The sequence below is a fragment of the Hemicordylus capensis genome, chromosome 4, assembly GCF_027244095.1.
Source record: "Hemicordylus capensis ecotype Gifberg chromosome 4, rHemCap1.1.pri, whole genome shotgun sequence".
Taxonomy (NCBI): domain Eukaryota; kingdom Metazoa; phylum Chordata; class Lepidosauria; order Squamata; family Cordylidae; genus Hemicordylus; species Hemicordylus capensis.
Window position 1 is genome coordinate 3,822,253 of NC_069660.1, and position 17,185 is coordinate 3,839,437.

Here is a 17,185-nt window from a genome sequence, read left to right on the forward strand (position 1 = left end):
CTTGGAAAGCATCAACTTTTGTTTTGCTTTTGTGAAATTATAAATCCTCTTCATCATTAAAGCAAATGGGCTTTAACTCTCCTGATCCCTGACCATAAGAAAGCAGCAGCAATCACACCTGCTCACCTGCAGCTTTTGCTTGCTTCCCCTCCCTGTCCCGCCCTGGTCCTCCCCCCTCACCCCCCGCCGGCCGCCACCAAGTTCTTGGATGTTCAAAATCAGAGGGCCGTCTTAAATTCAGAGCCCTCGTCCTTTGGGGCAGAGATAGGTATAACCTGTATTTAACCGCCATTTTTAAAGCAGCTCCTCTTAAATTCAGATTCATCTTGTATTCGGGTAAATGTGGTATCTGTTTCCTTTTGTAGTTGTCTTACATAAGATCTGTGTTTGTTTGGCTGCTCTTTTAGGTAGAATAGTGGTGTCAAACTGCTTAGAAGAGTGGTGTCATTCACCCCTCCAAGGCACCACAAGCCCTCCTCCTCTTCCTCCTCCTCCTCCTCCTCCTCCTCACCTGCTTCCCAAACTCCTCCCACTTGCGGAAGGAAGTCTCAACTTGGTCCTCTGTGTAAGTGGCCATCCGTGTCTCTTTATGGATCATGTCCTGCATCCTGCTGGCTGCATCAGCGCTGAGGCCCGACTTCACGTGCAGGAAGTCCATCAGCATGGACTGCTGCCTCCTCTGCTGGCTCAGCGTTTGGACGATGCTGCGGGTGCTCCTGGGTGCAACAGTGGGAGGGGTGGCAGAGAGAGGGTGGCAATTAGCCCAGACAAGGTCAGCACCTTCCAGCTGACCTTTCAGGGAAAGCAGGGCTAGGGAACTCAAAAGGCCAAGCTCCCACATGCATTGAAAGCAGGTTGAAGATCACCCCTTAGGAATCTTCCCCCACTTCAGCTCCTGCTATGCATGACTGCCATCCAGGGGTGTAGCTGAGTGAAAGGGTTCAAAGGACCTGGGGCCCCCAGCGCGACCCCTCCCTATTTTCTTCATTATCTCCCTTCCTCTGAGGGGCCACCGGAGAGAGGGGTGAACACAGGTCCCCTCTCCCCTAGCTGCATCCCTGCTGCCATCCACAGTTTATGCTTCTCCGACCTGAAATGTCAGCACACCCTGCACCATTTCCTGCAAAGACGCTTCCCAACTGCTTCCTTGCTGTTTCTGAAAGGGGGGAGCAACTGGCCCCTGCCCCCACCACCAGCCAACTGAAGGCATGTATGACGCACCAGCCACCACACCCAGAAGCGGCTTGCGGGACCCTTCCATTTACTCACTCCCAGTGGGGCTGTCGGCCTCCATTCAGGACCTGGAGGGTGTGTAGGGAGGCCACGCGGCGGATCTCCTCCGACACTTCCATCGCGACCATCGGCTGCACGTCCAGCTTCCAGAGCATCTGCCCAAACGTCCCTGCGAGTCAAACCAAGGCCAGATCTTGTGGGAGCTGGAAGAGCAGAGCTGCTGCATGGTCACTACCATCTGCTGAGACTTCCCGCGTTGGGATCAGCCCTGGGCAGCCTAGAGTGATCCTGAGCACCCTCATTTCAACCCAAATCCCTCCCATGACTCTGAGCAGGCATTGTGGATGTTCCTGCCAACAGAGCAAAGAGGCACCTTTTTAAAGTGGCGATTCACTGACATTTAGTTGGGCCTTTCCCAGACAGCAGGCTTTACGCCGGGATTAAGAGGGGTGAAGTACTGGGAGTTACGGGGCATATCGGATATTTTGAATTGCCAAAAAAAACCTACGCAAAAAGTGGAATTTTTTTGCCCCGGACATCAATCAGGTTATGCTCCAATGAGTAATGAAAAACCCAAATTGTGTACGGAGTGTTCCCCAATAGCTCACAGAGTCTCTGACATAAATCTGGACGCACACCTGCCCTTCCCACAGTGAAGCAAAGTAAAACTGCCATCTGGCGAAAGGCCCGGGAGGGTGGGTAAGCAACTGCCCCCTCCAACCCCAGCACAGCACCCCTCCGGTCACTTGCTGGTGGTGTCTACCTTGTATTTCCTTTTAGACTGTGATCCCTCAAGGAACCATCTCATTTATTATTTATTTTTCCTATGTAAACTGCTTGGGGCACTTTTGTTGAAAAGCGACATGTTAGCAGAAGCATTCCACGATTTGACACAAGCAACGCCAGGAAAGTAACTGAATTTGATACTGGCTGTGGATTCAGAACTCTGAGGATCCCGGCCATAAAAACTATCAGCTTCTACCCTGGAAGGCCACCAGATGGACCATGAAGTATACAGGGATGACTCTGAAAGGAGATGGGGCCTGAGCAGCCCTTCCCGAAGCCAGCCCTTCGACACCAACATGCTTCCATGCCCTCCACTGCCAGCCCCACCTCATCTCCCAGCTGGCAGAATACAGTCTGCAAGCTAAGGGAACACCCGTAATTTATGTGTATAAGGAGATTGTACTCCTGCCGTTCAACCACCAAAGCAGCACTCGGGGCCGCGAGCAAATCAGATTTAGAGTCACATTATTTCAAAGAGTACATGTCTGCTTGGCCCAGGCCTGTCTGAGGATGTGAGCTTTTCTTGGTGCAGAATGCAGACAGCCTTGCCCCTGAGATTTGCGGGGTGGAGAATTTTAGATGGCGTGGGTGGGGGGAGGCACAGCTTCACTGACTGGACTGGAGCTCATCTGCAGTGACAGACCCCAACAGAGAGAGGCATAAAAAGAGACCAAGGAAGGAAAGTCAAAGCCGAGCCACAAGAAAGCAAATCCTGCACTCCCGGAGTCACCAACTAAGGGTACATCAGTGCAGCTCCAGTTTGGGGATCTGGGTTTGCTAGGTCTCGGCACTTTCCCACTCATGGGAGGAGAGCTGGTCTTGTGGTAACAAGCATGCATAGTCCTCTTTGCTAAGCAGGGTCTACTGTGGTTTGAATTTGAATGGGAGACTACATGAGTGAGCACTTTAAAACACTCCCCTTAGAGGATGGGGCCATCGCTCAGTAGAAGAGCCCCTGCCTGCTTGCATGTAGATGCTTCCAGGTTCCCTCCCTGGCAGCATCTCCAGATAGGGCTGAGAGCGACTCCTGCAACCCTGGAGATGCCACTGCCAGTCTGTGTAGACCAGGCCTGCTCAACTTCGGCCCTCCTGCAGATATTGGCCTACAACTCCCATAATCCCTGGCTATTGGCCACTGTGCCTGCTGGGGATGATGGGAGCTGTAGTCCAAAAACAGCTGGCGTGGGGGCTAAGTTGAGCAGGTCTGGTGTAGACAATACTGAGCTCGATGAACTAAGATATGATTTAGTACAAGGCAGCCTCCTATGTTCCTAAAGTCACAGCACACTGACAACATGCCCCAAACCACCCTCTACAGTGTTGCTACGTAGAACTCAGAAGAGATGCATTACCTATGTACTGCCCTGAAATCATCCAGAGCTTGATGGTGCAATCGTGGCTGGAAGTGAGAATCACTCGGAACTTTTCCACGTATTTGATGCTGACCACTTTCTTCAAGTGCCCCTTCCAAGAGTTCAGGCAGGGTGGGGGGACCAAGCTGGTGACCCAGTCCTGCAGGACCTGACAGACAGACGAGAGCATCATACTGCTTTCCAAAGGTTGTGGACGTGCCCTGCAGCATCATTCACAGAGACCAGAGCCATGACTTGGGGTCCCATAAGGGATGCAGTGCTGCCAGGAGCAAGCACCAGACTTCCTAAAACAGCAGGTGTGGGGAGCTGCAAGCACCACCCCAGCAGCAGCAGCAGCAGCAACCGCCCCGCCCCCGCCCCGTTATGATCAATTTTCTTCATTTATGTTGAGTCTCTAGAGCTGCTTTCAAACATGAAGAGAAGCTCCCAAAGAGAGTAACAACTAAGCAGAACAGATTATGCAGAAAGGAACCAAAACAACAATCAAGTGCACATGTTGATTTATCATAGCCCTGGCCAAGTAGACGGTGCTCTCAAACAATATGCTCTACAGACGTAGAACAACATCAAAACTATGGGATATTCAGGACAAAACCAACCAGGTATCATGTAACAAAACCATTCAAAATACTTGGAGAGTTATTCTTAAATATGCCTTGCTCTGCCACTGCCAGGCAGATCTCCAAGGGGGAGGGGGACTTAGCAGCCAGACACCACCAGTGAGAAGGTCCTGTCTAGGGCCAGTGGGTTGTGGGGCAAGATATAAATACATAAATCAATTCTATTGATAAGAAATCTTTTAACTAAAGTCACCACTCAGTGTTGCTAATGATGGCTGTTTCCAGGTGGAAAAATACTCTGTTTCAAAGCGGGAGTTCCCCCCACTTCTCCACTGGGCATTCAGAGGATGTGGCTGGGCCATGGAGCATTTTTACAGGGCCACTTGCCAGCCATTTCCTACCAGTCCATGATGAAAACAGTCTTGTGAGACTAGAAAACTCTTGATTCTTATCACGCGTTGGCAGCAAATGGCCAGCAGATGGAGCTGCAAAATTACACAATGGCCAACAATGTCATCTGAATGCCCAGTGGAGAAGAAGTAGCAACTTACATTTTCAAATCAAGTTTTGCAAAGTGAATATTTTGTATAAGGGCACCCCAGATGATGAAAGAAGGTGTATATTGCATTAGCAAAACCCACTGAAAATTCTTCCCTTTTAAAGTAAATACCACTGTTCATCACATGACGGTGCATTCCAACATAACTTGAACTGTGCAGAACTAATCTGAAAAGCCATCTCCTGGTGGTTGTACCATGTTAAACGAATGCAGAAACTAGGTATAGGCTCTACCTGCCTGCACTAGTACAAATAAGCAGGTTGTTATGGGCTTCAGACACACATTTGTTTCTGAGGAACTTACACAATCGGTGCTGCACTGTGGGCTTGGGGCAAGGGAGCTCAATTGTACACAGGACCTGGGTGAGCTTTCCAGCCCAGAGCCTTCAAGACCACACCAAGTGCCTGAAGATGGGCTGAAGACACCAGGTACAAACCTGGCATGTCTACAACAAACCAGTGACCAAGTTCTATTTTTAAAAGTAAAAGTACTTCGTTTTTGTCCTGAAACCCCCAGCCTTCCGTTTCAGGGGGTGACCCCTGGTTCTAGTGTTGTGAGAGACTACCCACACCATGTCTTGATAACAACCTGGAAGACTGCAGTGGTGCCGTCTAGGTTGCAACACCGGTCAGCTGACCCAAAGGGCCCATCCCAGCACACCAGGCCCAATACATACTGAGCACCAGAAGTCATTCCTCAGTCTGCACAACTGGTCAGTACTGTGAAGACCCTGCCTAGCTCTTGCTCCAATTTTCCCAGATGCTACCTTAGATTGTAACCCTTGCAAGACTTGACCTCAAACCCTGCTCTTTCTTCTCTTGGAATTCAACCTAGCCTGTTCTGGATCACACCCCTGTCTCTACCAACTCTCCTGGGTCTCAACATCCAAGAGCACAGACAGACCCCTGCTGCTGTGGGACAGGAGGAAGTGAATTCTTTGCTGGCAGAAAGTTATATCTGAGTTAACATACCCCTGGCCAAGTAGGCGGTGCTCTCAAACAATATCTTGTCCCGTCCTAGGACAATGGGATTTAGTTCTACGATATCTGTATCACTTACAGTCCCATCTGTGCCTATTCTGCACCAACACACAAGGACTATTTGCACAGGCATTTTGTAAACAGGAATGCTGCTGTACCAGGGGGCAGGGGGAGAGGGGCATGCACCAACTAATCCCACTCCTCAGTGCCAACCCATTCCATGGCCAAACCCCCTGCTCTTTCCAGGTTCAGCACTTGCCTAAGGAAGGCAGTGCTAAACCTGGGAACTCTCCCACTCTGCACAGGTTAGGACCCAGGGCGTTCTGGGGTTCTAAGTCACACAGAGGGATTGCCCTGGGCGGGCTCAGCACTGCCCTCCACAGACAGACAAGCACAGAGCCCAGGGATGCCAGAAGGCATGTTGGCATGGAGGCAGAGCTGACTGGCGCACTCCTCTGCCACCTTTCTTTGAGTCCGGCATGCCAAAGCAGATGGCTCTAGGGCTACGCATGCCCAAAATATACACAAAGAGATCTGCTCTGGTCCAAGAGGAATGCATGCTGGAACATGTGGCCATCTTTTAAAGACGAATTTGTGGGAAGTGCTTTGACCTCTTCAGAAATACTATGAATTCTGAAAGAATTAGGAGGGGAGGGCTGGGCTGGTCCCCTTAGCTAAGGAGGGTCTGCCCTGGTTGCATTTGAATGGGAGACTAGCAGTCTGAACACTGGAAGAGATTCCCCTCAGGGGATGGAGCCGCTCTGGGAAGAGCAGAAGGTTCCAGGTTCCCTCCCTGGCAGCATCTCCGAGATAGGCCTGAGAGAGGCTGCTGCCTGTCTGGGTAGACAATATTGAGCTAGATATTGTCGGTATATACTGACTCGGTATATGGCAGCTTCCTACGTTCTTAAGTGCCCAGATGTCATTCAGTGCACTTCCTCCTCCATTAGCCCCTTCTGGAATCCTCTGAAAGTAACTCTGACCCATGAGGGACATCTGAACCCATAGCGATTTCAGGGTGAAGTGTCTACAATGCTACTAACATTCTCAGTTACTCCACATGTCTCGAATCTTGCAGGAAATCTGCAGTAAGCAGGGATTAAGTCACAAAAATAGTTCTGCGATGCAGGAGAAGGGTCGATGGTCATTTCTGTCACAGAGTCTTTTGCCTCGACCGGTCTGCAGTAATTCATGATGTCCCAGATCTAGAGAGTGAGGGAGAAATGATGCTCATAGTAACTTGTCTTGGATTCAGCTGAGGCATTTGCCACTTTGTGTTTTCCCAGAAAGCAGGAGGATCAGTCAAAGCACCTCCCAGTTCTCACTGCCTTTCAAGAATTAATGCTTGTTACTAATATTAACACTTGGCACTCACACTGAGCTTTTTAAGTGTTCCCTTACCACATCCAAACTCAGTAAGGTAAAGGTAAAGTGTGCCGTCAAGTCGATTTCGACTCCTGGTGCCCACAGAGCCCCGTGGTTTCCTTTGGTAGACTACAGGAGGGGTTGACCATTGCCATCTCCCGCTGCGCAGTACGAGATGATACCTTTCAGCATCTTCCTATATCACTGATGCCCGATACAGTAGCAGCAGGGCCTCTGGAATTTGTCAAGCCCGGTTTACCCTCAGATGGGTGGGCTGGATTCAGAAGTTAAGAACGTGTGACTGCTAGACTATTTGATAGGGCTGTGCATCAAGTCAGAACAATAATCTGATTCAGTTTGATACAGTCGCTATCACAATGTTTTCATCATATCCGTTTCAATGCAAACTTGCTATTGTCATTGCCCGATACAATCTTTTCTGTATCGTATCAGGCTGTATCAAACTCTATCTAATGATTGGATGGCTGTTCTCATGCTGCTTCTCTCTGTTGCTGATGTCCCCAAATGTGCTTGTTATTGAATCTGGTGATGCGCCACATATAGGAAATGGTGGGGTGGGGACGACGACAGAACAGTTATGTAACTGACAACCCTGGTTCAAATCCATGCCTCTTCAGGACAGCAGTTGCTCAAAGTATGCTGCAATTGGTTCATCTCCCTTGCAATCACAGTGCCTGAAGGGAGGGACATCGAACTGTATATATGGGGTGCTTCTGTATCTGTGCTCTTGGCACAACTGCTGCTTCTCCAGAACCACACTCCTCCATTGCCCTGCCTGCTCTCTTCTCAGGCACTCTGCCACATATCTTTTTTAAAAAATGTTTTAAATATTTTTATGCACCCTGCCAGATATCAAGCTGCACTTTCGGGGCCAAAGTCCTCACAGGCAGGGTTTGCCTCCAAGCATCCAAGCAAAGTGATGATCTAGCAAAGCAGGAGTGTGAAAGGGGGTATGTTTGCCTGCTCCTCAGAAACCCTGGCACTTCTATATGAAATGAGGGTGGTATCGAGCCCTAAAAATGGCCTACCATCCACTCTAAGAAAGGTCCACCACCAAGCCTGCAAGTTTCATCCCATTCTGACTTAAAATAATATTTTTATAGACATTTAAGTTATTTCCCATTATTTCCTATAGGCCATTCTTTCCTATGAGCCGATAAATCAACCCGATACCAATGAATCAAACAATTTGATCTGGGTAGTATAATTCTTGATTGCATCAAATAAGATCCTACAATTTTTCTGTGCATATCCCTGTTTTTTTATATTCCAACCCTATTAAAGATTCTGGGCCAAATCAGTCTGTCCACCCACCCGCCCCAATCATCTGTGGAACTTGCCCCGTATGTAGCATTCCTGGGGCTTTTCCAGACCAGATTTTACTGCAGGCTTTTTAAGGCATTCACAGTAGTTTCCCACAGGCTCCTACGTCCACTCCAGACGCTTGCATTGTCTTTCAGAGATCCCCCCACTCTCACTCATAGTGTGTTTTGATGCTCTGGCCACATACTGATGATGCACCTCATGTTATTTCCACAGCACTGTGCCTAAGAACATAAGAACAGCCCTGCTGGATCAGGTGCAAAGAGGCCCATCTAGTTCAGCATCCTGTTTCACACAGTGGCCCACCAGATGCCGCTGGAAGCCACAGACAGGAATTGAGGGCGTGCCCTCTCTCCTGCCATTACTCCCCTGCAACTGGTACTCAGAGGCACCCTGCCCTTGATGCTGGAGGTGGCCCACATCCCTCTGACTAGTAGCCATAGTAGCTGACTAGCAAACCCATATCTTTGCATTAACACTTATAGGTCTGCTGACTATCTATGTTAGGAAGGGAAGAAAACATTTTGCCATGCTGAAATCCAAAAGCAGTGGAAGCTGATAGAGAAGCCACTGCTGAATTCTAGCCTGTTGGAAGAGGGTGGCTACTCCTCCTGCCAACTGGGACAAAGATCCTGCCTGTTGGAGCAACTGACAGAGGAGGTAAACCACCCAGGATGTCATCCTCCACCGGTGGAGACTGGGCACTTTGGGGTGACTTCACATATGGTCAACTTTTCACTCATTCACAGTTCCATTTCTCTGCAAGCAAACTGAGGAGGAAACGCTACATCCATTCCGACCCTGCACAGAACGACACGCCCAGCACCTCCAGGGGAAGCATCAATCCAATTTGAAAATGGGGAGGCTGACCTTAATGTAGCCCAGGGAATCTCCAGTAAAGAGGACCAAGTCATTCTCGTCCGTGGACATGGTGCTGACTACAATTTCCCGGGAGATGCCATGGGCTCCTCGGAACTTGCCCATCATCCCACCTTTGTTGCCGACTGCCCAGGCATAGATGAAGCCATCTGAGGAGCTGCTCAGCAAAATGGCCGTGTTGGGTTCTCGCTCACGAGTGTTCAGGAACATAACCTAGAAAGGCGAAGAAGGGTGTGAATAAAGGCAGGGCCCTGGAAAGGTTGCCCTTGACAGGGTCAGGTAATCCAGGGTCTCTCGGATCCCCAGGTGTTCTTGAACTACAACTCCCATATGCCGTTGTGTCCAAGGATGATGGAAGTTGTAGTCCAACAACATCTGGGACCAAGTTTGAGAACCCCTGGGGTAAACCAACATTTGCATTCAGCTGGTAACATGACCAAAAATCTTCTGTGAGAACCCCTGTTACTTCCAAGCAGTCAGAACTGGAAGGCTTGAGGGAGGCTCATCCCAGGGGGACAGGCATATGGGGTAACTTGCTAACTGAGCAAAGAGGCACCTTTTTAAAAGGGTGGTTCTCTTCTATTTCGCAGGGGGAGAGCAATTGGCCCTATCTATCCTCAGCACAGCATCCCTCCATTGGCTGTGGCTGGTGTCTCTCTCATGAGCCACATAGATATAAATATAGATATAGATATAGATACACACACACACCTCTACCTTTGTAAACCATTTTTGGAATTTTGGTTGAAAAGTGGTATAGAAATATTCATCAGATTTGTATTCTCCAGTTGGAATGCCATCACAGATGCTAGTCCCAGGGTGTGCAGGAGGAAAAAGGAGTTTCACTTCCAATCACAGAAGCGCCCGCCATCATGGGTGCGGTGTTCACTTCTTCAGACCAATGGCACTTTAACCCTGGAGTGGGCCCCTGACAAGGTCAGAGCAGGACTTCCAGCCCTGTTTTACATGCTGTACTCACATACAGCACTGTGCATCAGGGGCGTAACAAGGCTGGAGTGGGCCCAGAGACAAAATTTTAAAATGGGCCCCTCGCTGATACACACACACACACACACACACACACACACACACACACACTTACTTCACAATATATAGTCATGTGACTTGCCTCTGGGGGGGCTCTCGAGGCATGGGGGCCCCAAGGCAGCCGGCTCCCCTTGCCTAATAGTAGTTACGCCCCTGCTGTGCATCTGAAGAGGGAACAGAGCCTTTTTCTTTCCCCCTTTTTTTTGCACTTTCTGGATTGTGAAATAGGTGTCTGTCTGAAGTGGGGATCAAGAATGTTGCATTTGTATCTGTCCGGATGCCCTTGGCTTTGTCTTCATTTCATGATAAATGCTTTGCTTGTCGGATCCCCACAGAGTGAAAGAGTTTGGCTATTTTTACCTCCTTCAGATGAGAGTTTGATTTGCTCCAGGCCACCCATATCAAGTCCCTCCTACCACAATGGCACCACTGACCTGCTCCACGGCCACCTGGGAAGCACTGACTTCTTCCTGCCAGGTTAGTGCATCCTTTTTCAGAAAGGGGGTTTCCGGAGTGACGGGGTGAGCACCCTTCTTGCCTCCAGCAAGGCACCAGGCTGACTGCAAAATCACAGAAAGCATCGTCATCTGGCCCTGCCTAGCCCAACACTGCAATTGGTCACGTCTATCATACCAGGAGCCCAGTCCACCCATTTTCCTGGTAAGGGTCTAGCATTTTCCCCAAACGCTTGATCTAATTCCACGCACGCAAATCCAATCTAATTGACTCTCCTTAACTTTCAGTTAGACTAAAGTCCTGCATTTGGCAGAACAATGATGGTCAGGAGAACAAATTGAGTTCTTCTGAGCCTGAATCTGGTTACGCTTGATCTGAAAAGATTGTGTGTGCTTCACCCAAAGAAGAAAACTGGGCTGCTGATGGGAGCCTTAAAATAATGGAACATTTCAGGCTAAAGCAGCAGCAAACTTCCCCCCAAAAAATAGGCCTTGGGTCTACTGGAAAATCTGCAACATTCTGAGTTTCAGTCATGGCTGGGAATGGTGGAAGTCGTAGTCCAACAACTTCTGGGGACCCAAGGTTGGAGACTCCTGTTCTAAGAGCATGTCCTCAGAAGGGTTCTGAGTCAATCAGACTGAATTGGTGTGTATGATCAGCTCCATCTTTCTGAGCCTAGGACCAGGTCCTGGGATTGTATCTTGCTTTTGCAGGGTGTTTGTTGGGTACTATCATTCCTCCTGGCCTCGGGCCTGGGTCATGTGACTTGGGGACAGACAGAACCTAGGAACCTGCCATAGACTGAGTCAGACCACTGGTCCGCCTAGCTCAGTATTGTCTGCACAGACTGGCGGTGGCTTCTCCCAGGTTGCAGGCAGGAATCTCTCTCGGCCCTCTCTTGGCCATGGCCACTGGGTCACTAGCAGCTGATGCCACCTATCAGTTTAGTTATTCACAAGTCCCCTCATTCAAATGAGATGCAACAAAGAGATCAAGGAGGGGGCAGAAATGGTGGCCCATGTGATGGGGAGCCCTCCACCAATGGCCAGGACCCACCAGGGCTGCCCCACAGCTGAAAAGGCAACCCCAAAGCTGCTGCTCTCGGGCAGCAGCGCTGCAGAGCCCCTTCCCTTGTTTCCAGAGCCAAGAGTGCAGCACTGCTGCCCACAAGTGGGGACTGTGTTACGGCCATCCCCACCAGCCCCACTGCTACACCATCAGGGCTGCCTTTGAAGTGGGGCAGCATCCCCAGCACAGACGGAGGGCTCCCCATCATGTTGGCCAGCAATAACAATGGGGGGCTTTGACTGCCTTCATATTGGCTGTGTCAATGGAATTTCAGGAGGGGAAAGATGCAACATTTCTAGGTACCATGAGTAAGGGTGCTTTAGAGAGACTGCTGCGTGGATCTGGATGTCTCTCCTTATGAAAGGCCTGCTGTCACACATGTTGAAATAAAAAGCACCCTTTCCTCCACTTTATTTATTTATTGGATTCACTTGGGCCTGGGAAGGACAGCCATCGTACATGCAGACTCTTCACCCGGAACTTTAGGCTTGTGTTTTTCATAGACAGCTTTCACTGAGTCATCTGTTGGTCCCCTGCAATTTGTTCCCTGCTCCTCAAATGTAAGGATTAGGGAAGGAAAGTATACATCTACATGAAAGGAGTTAATCAGATCTCTGAATTAGCACAGCAATGAAGGAAAAGCAAACAATTTATACCTGACAGCAAGTTTTCTATTAAAAGAGGATTGGAATTCTAACTTTGTCTTGTCAAGATTTCAATATACTACTACTACTACTACTACTACTATTACTACTACAAATATTTGTATTTCTTAAGATTTCTATATAATCACAAGAAATTTTGGTAAGAAATAAGCTGCCTACTCTCCTTTCACTATAATCTTAATTGATAATTACAGTCTTCACACAAGTTAGCTCACTTCCACCTCAACATTTCATGCATCCATCTTGAATTAGGGTGGATGACATCCTCACAAACGATGCCATTGAGGTGTCCCTCACTATAACTGTACCAAATTTGGTACAAATCAGTCCATGCATTTCGAAGTCGATAAAGGGGGACAGACACACACGTCACGGACTCAGACACAGCTGGGTGATCTCCATAAGCTTACTTTCCTTAAGAAAAGTAGACTAAAAAGGGTAGATCCCAATGCAGATTTTGGGAGTTTTGTTAGCACTTCACCTGGCCAGGGGCGGATTAAGTTTTATGCCACTCATAGGCAAAAAGGCTTTTGCCACCTTTTTACCTTAAACAAAAAGGTTTGCCTTTTTTTAAAAAAAAAAAGGTAAAGGGGGGGGTGTCCTTTCTCCTCACCCACTCCACCCTTGCTGGAGCCACCACTGCCCACAGAGAGGGGTGGCAAAATTTGAGGAGGGGCAAAATTTGCTGCTCCTCAAATTTTGCCACCGTAGGCAAATGCCTCCTCTGCCTCTCCGTTAACCCACCACTGACCCTGGCTCTTTTGTGAGTACAACTGTTCTGCTTGGCAGGGTTCTGCTTGGCATTATCTTTCATATAATGCCCTTTTAGTGAATTATAATGTTGTACTAGTAGCTATATAAAGAAACTAGTATTTTTGCATCAGCTTTTCTCTTAAGTACTTCTCTCATTCTAAGCATTGTCATTACGATACCCTCACAAACTCTTTCAGCTGAAGCCTTGCACACACTCTGTGGACAGAACTTCAGGCTAACCTAAATCTTGGGTGTGAGAAGCAGAAGTCCTCTGACTAGAAGCAATCCACTGCATCCCAGGCTGGCCTGAAAAGCCTCGTGATGCTGACCTAAATCTAAACATTTCTAGCTTGGGCCCTGCAGAACCTTCCCTGGGAGGAAAGGCTGTGGAGGCTTTTTTCATTTCAGGGGGGGGGAAGGGAAAAAAAAAGGCAGCTGGAGAGAGGGCCATCCTAGAGGTTTGAAACATGATACTTATAGTATGGGGAAGATTTTCTCTCTCTCTTTCACATCATACTTAAATTCAGAGTCACTCCATCAAATGGTCTGGCAGGAGATTCAAGACAGTCAAAGGACAGTTCTTCACACAACACGTAATTAATTTATGGAATTGATTACCACAAGGCATGGTGATGGCCACTAGCCAAGATGGCTTTAACAGGGAATTGGTCAAATTCAAATTGGAGGAGGAGCAGCAGAGGTCTAGCAACAGCCATTAATTACGATGGCTTAATGGAACCCCCAAATTCAGAGGAAGTCTACCTCTGAATACCAATTGCTGTGGGAGCAGACAGCAGGAGAGACCTGTTGCCTTCCTGCCCTGCAGGTGGGCTTCCAGAGGCATCTGGCTGGCCACTGTGAGGAGGGGCGGACTGGATGACCCCCTTGAGTCTGCTGGGCATTTACTACATTTGCTAAGGTAGAAAAGAGCCTTGCACACAACTGAACCCTGGAGTTTATCCAGCAGCCCAACCTCTTGCTTTTTAACAGTTTCCTTGGGGTGGCACTTGGGATCACTCCACCACAAGCCCAAGTCCGAGGGACTGATGGACAACACAAAAGCAAGCAGAGAGGAAGCAGCCAGCCCTGTGCCCGCCAGATGGGCAAAGCTGCAGGCCTGGCAAGACCTGACTTGGCATCCGCCAGCACAGCACAACGCAGAGGCTCCACTTCCATTGGCCTCAGTCCCAAGCCGTGATGTCGTTGCAAAGTGAGGAGTGCAGGCACTCTCCGTGACAGCCCCCACAGCCACACCCACTCTGACAGCCATGCCCCATGCCAACTTAAATATATGCAGTTTCGGGGATTCTGTCACAATCCATCAAGGATCATGCAGATTCTAGGCCATTGGCCATTTGGAAGGAACCACGGCATTGCAGTGGGCATTCCCGTCATTCGTTGTAGGATGTCCTGACACTAGTCCGCCATAGGCCTTGCATGCTGACTCTCCCAGGTTCACTCCCTGGCAGCATCTCCAGGTAGGGCTGGGAAAGATTCCTGCCTAACACCTGACTGCCACTGCCAGTCCGTGTAGACAATACTGAGCAAGATGGACCAATGGCCTCTGACTTGGATTAAGGCAGCTTCCTATATTTCTAAGCAGAGGCACCTTTTTAGTCTGTCCCGGGTGGTGTGCTGGCGTTAAAAATACTCTGTGTGGAGGTTGGGGGGTGCTCCAAAAGACTTTAGGTCCAAGCTCCAAAATTACCTAGGTGCACCTCTGTTTCTAAGATGATAGGAATGATAATGCAATCAATTATGCAACCAGAGCAGCACATTGTCCCCATGTAGAAAGCAGAGGGCTTTGCGTCCCTGCTGAGACCCTGCCAGGAAAAGAGTACTGGGACTGCATCCCTCCACTGCTGCTCCCAAGCATCTTCCTAGGGCCATACCTGGGGCTGTGCAATGTGGCCTCCAGGCTGAGCAGAAGCTGGATCCTTGTTCTGAGTGGAAGACACGGGCGGGTTGTTGGCACTGGCAGGTCTGGTGTAACAGGTGGGTCTGGAGCGGGGCACCGAGTAGGCCCAGCGCCTTTTCCTAGCTCTGCCCGGAGAACTGCCGGCCTTCTTTGGACTCTCTCTCAGGCTGGGACCCTCTGTGCCCACGGAGAACTCCTGATCAAAGACAAGGCCATTTTCATCCCAGGATGCGCATTCCTCCTCGGAGGGCAGAGCAACTTGCACCGATGCACTGAAAGCTGCCGTTCATTCAAAAGGCATAAAGTGGAAGGCTTAGGCAGGAGGTCACATCTCAGAAGCAGATATAAACAGGGCAATTAACAGGACAACTGGAGCAAAATGCACATCTTAGTTATTCCTGTAGACATTCGTGGAAAGCGGAAGTAACCGATATCGGAAATGATTATTCTGAGTAGAATCAAGGAGAGCAGAGCTGGCGAACATTTAGCAGGCTCTGGAACAACTTCCAGAAATGTTAACCATGTATGCAAGAATATAGAAGAACAGAATATGCTTTGGAAAACACTTAATATATATGCATTTTGTTATTTTATTTTTTAAACCTGGTGGGGGAGAGAGTTAATAGGGCCAGGGTTGTGCTTAGAGAGCCCTGGCAGGGAGTAGAGCTTGGGGCAAATCAGCCAATGTGGGGCCCCTTCCAATTAAAGTCCATGGGGGTTAAAAGAGCAGGGCCTGGGGCGGTCACCCTGCCCTAAGGACACCCCTGAATGGGGCAATTTATTCCATTGTTGCTTCTCTTAGTGCTCCTTTAAGGAACGCTCTGGTCAAAAGAACATCAAATCTACCTTCTGGGATATATTTGTTTGAACAGAATTTTATCACAGCAGGCAGAACTTGCTAGAAAGGTTCCTGCTTTCTGTACAAGGGGAGGGGAGAAGGGGAGGAGTTTCACTCCAAATCTTAGTGAAGTTCCACTTCCTTCCAGGTGGAATTGCAATGCATACAGAGCCTCCCTGAACTTACTCTTTGAGGAAGGAGCACAAGAGGACTCTCTGATGAATTAAAGCGGCAGAAGGCCTGCCCAGAATGGACGTTCCAGAGCACGATGTCTCCGTTGCAGGAGGCAGTCACCAAAAGCTTATTGCTGTGAGTATCCATACACAAGATGTCATCGGAGTGGTACGACTTCCAGTGCTTACACTCGATCACCTTGTCCCTTACTTTGGGGTCTCTGGGAAGAAAGGTTAAGCAGTCCTATTAAAGCCGGGCAAGGAGAAAGGGGGAAATAGAGGCAGGCAACCCTCCACCCACCCACCCCCACTGGATAACCTGCTGCATTTCTCTCTCTTTTCCTATAGCAGACACAAACTTCTAGATCTCTTTGAAATCTGTATTATGAAATAATTTAGACACTTTAACAGAAGCGACTCTATAGTAAGTAGTGAGCGCCTCTATAGCCATTTTTATTTATCTATTTATAACTAGGTAAACCGCTTTTGAAATGTTTTGTTGAAAAACAGTATATCAATATTCGTCGTATTCATAAGCCAAGTAGAGGAAGTCCACAAGGCACAATCCACTGAGAAGTTCAATTCACTTCAGAGGGGCTTGCCCAGGGTCCACAACTGGGAGGAGATGAGCAGCCATCCCGGAGTGTCTGCTTCAGGCACCAAAAAGCCTTCGTCCCGCCCTGCACTTGAGATGCGACGACAGAGAATTGTGTTCTCCTTTTTTGTTTTCTTTTAAAGTTAAAAGCAGCCACAGGCAGGCAAGTGAATCCAATCAGGCCTCTGGTCCCGGGCGGAGGGTGGGGTTGGAAGTTCTCCAAAAAGGGAGGGGGGTCTCTTTAATCCAAAAGAGAGGACGTGGCATGCCTTTGGCCTGTAATGTATAGCTTGACTCTGAGTGCAATTAAGCCTTGAACAAAAGGATTAGGCAGCTCCTTAACAAGTTTATGATCTACACTACAGGCTTTATTTAAAACTAATCTGACTTCCCTTCTCTTCCCAGGGAATCCTAGGACCTGGAGTTTTGGGGTGTGGAGTTCCCCTCAGCTACTGAACACCCTCTGCTAAACCAAACAACAACCAACCATATCTTCAGTCCCCAACACATACTTTTCTCTGCCCAAACGTGCCATTCGTCTCACCCCCCAACTCCCGCAAAAAAAAAAAAAATTCAACATCCCCCTCTGTCTG

General features: G+C 48.9%; 1 protein-coding gene across 2 annotated transcripts in view; it reads right to left on the bottom strand.

Moving 5' to 3' along the window:
* Window positions 1-17,185, bottom strand: part of EFCAB8 (EF-hand calcium binding domain 8) — a 55,035-nt gene that overhangs the window by 3,022 nt on the left and 34,828 nt on the right. For both annotated transcript variants that reach the window (XM_053242955.1, XM_053242956.1), the window contains exons 18-25: window positions 16,011-16,218; window positions 14,961-15,182; window positions 10,561-10,686; window positions 9,071-9,292; window positions 6,535-6,696; window positions 3,372-3,540; window positions 1,270-1,402; window positions 512-716 (exon numbers count right to left, since the gene is read on the bottom strand). In XM_053242955.1, coding sequence (XP_053098930.1) covers window positions 512-716; window positions 1,270-1,402; window positions 3,372-3,540; window positions 6,535-6,696; window positions 9,071-9,292; window positions 10,561-10,686; window positions 14,961-15,182; window positions 16,011-16,218 — 1,447 coding nt within the window. The remainder of the gene's footprint in view (window positions 1-511; window positions 717-1,269; window positions 1,403-3,371; window positions 3,541-6,534; window positions 6,697-9,070; window positions 9,293-10,560; window positions 10,687-14,960; window positions 15,183-16,010; window positions 16,219-17,185) is intronic.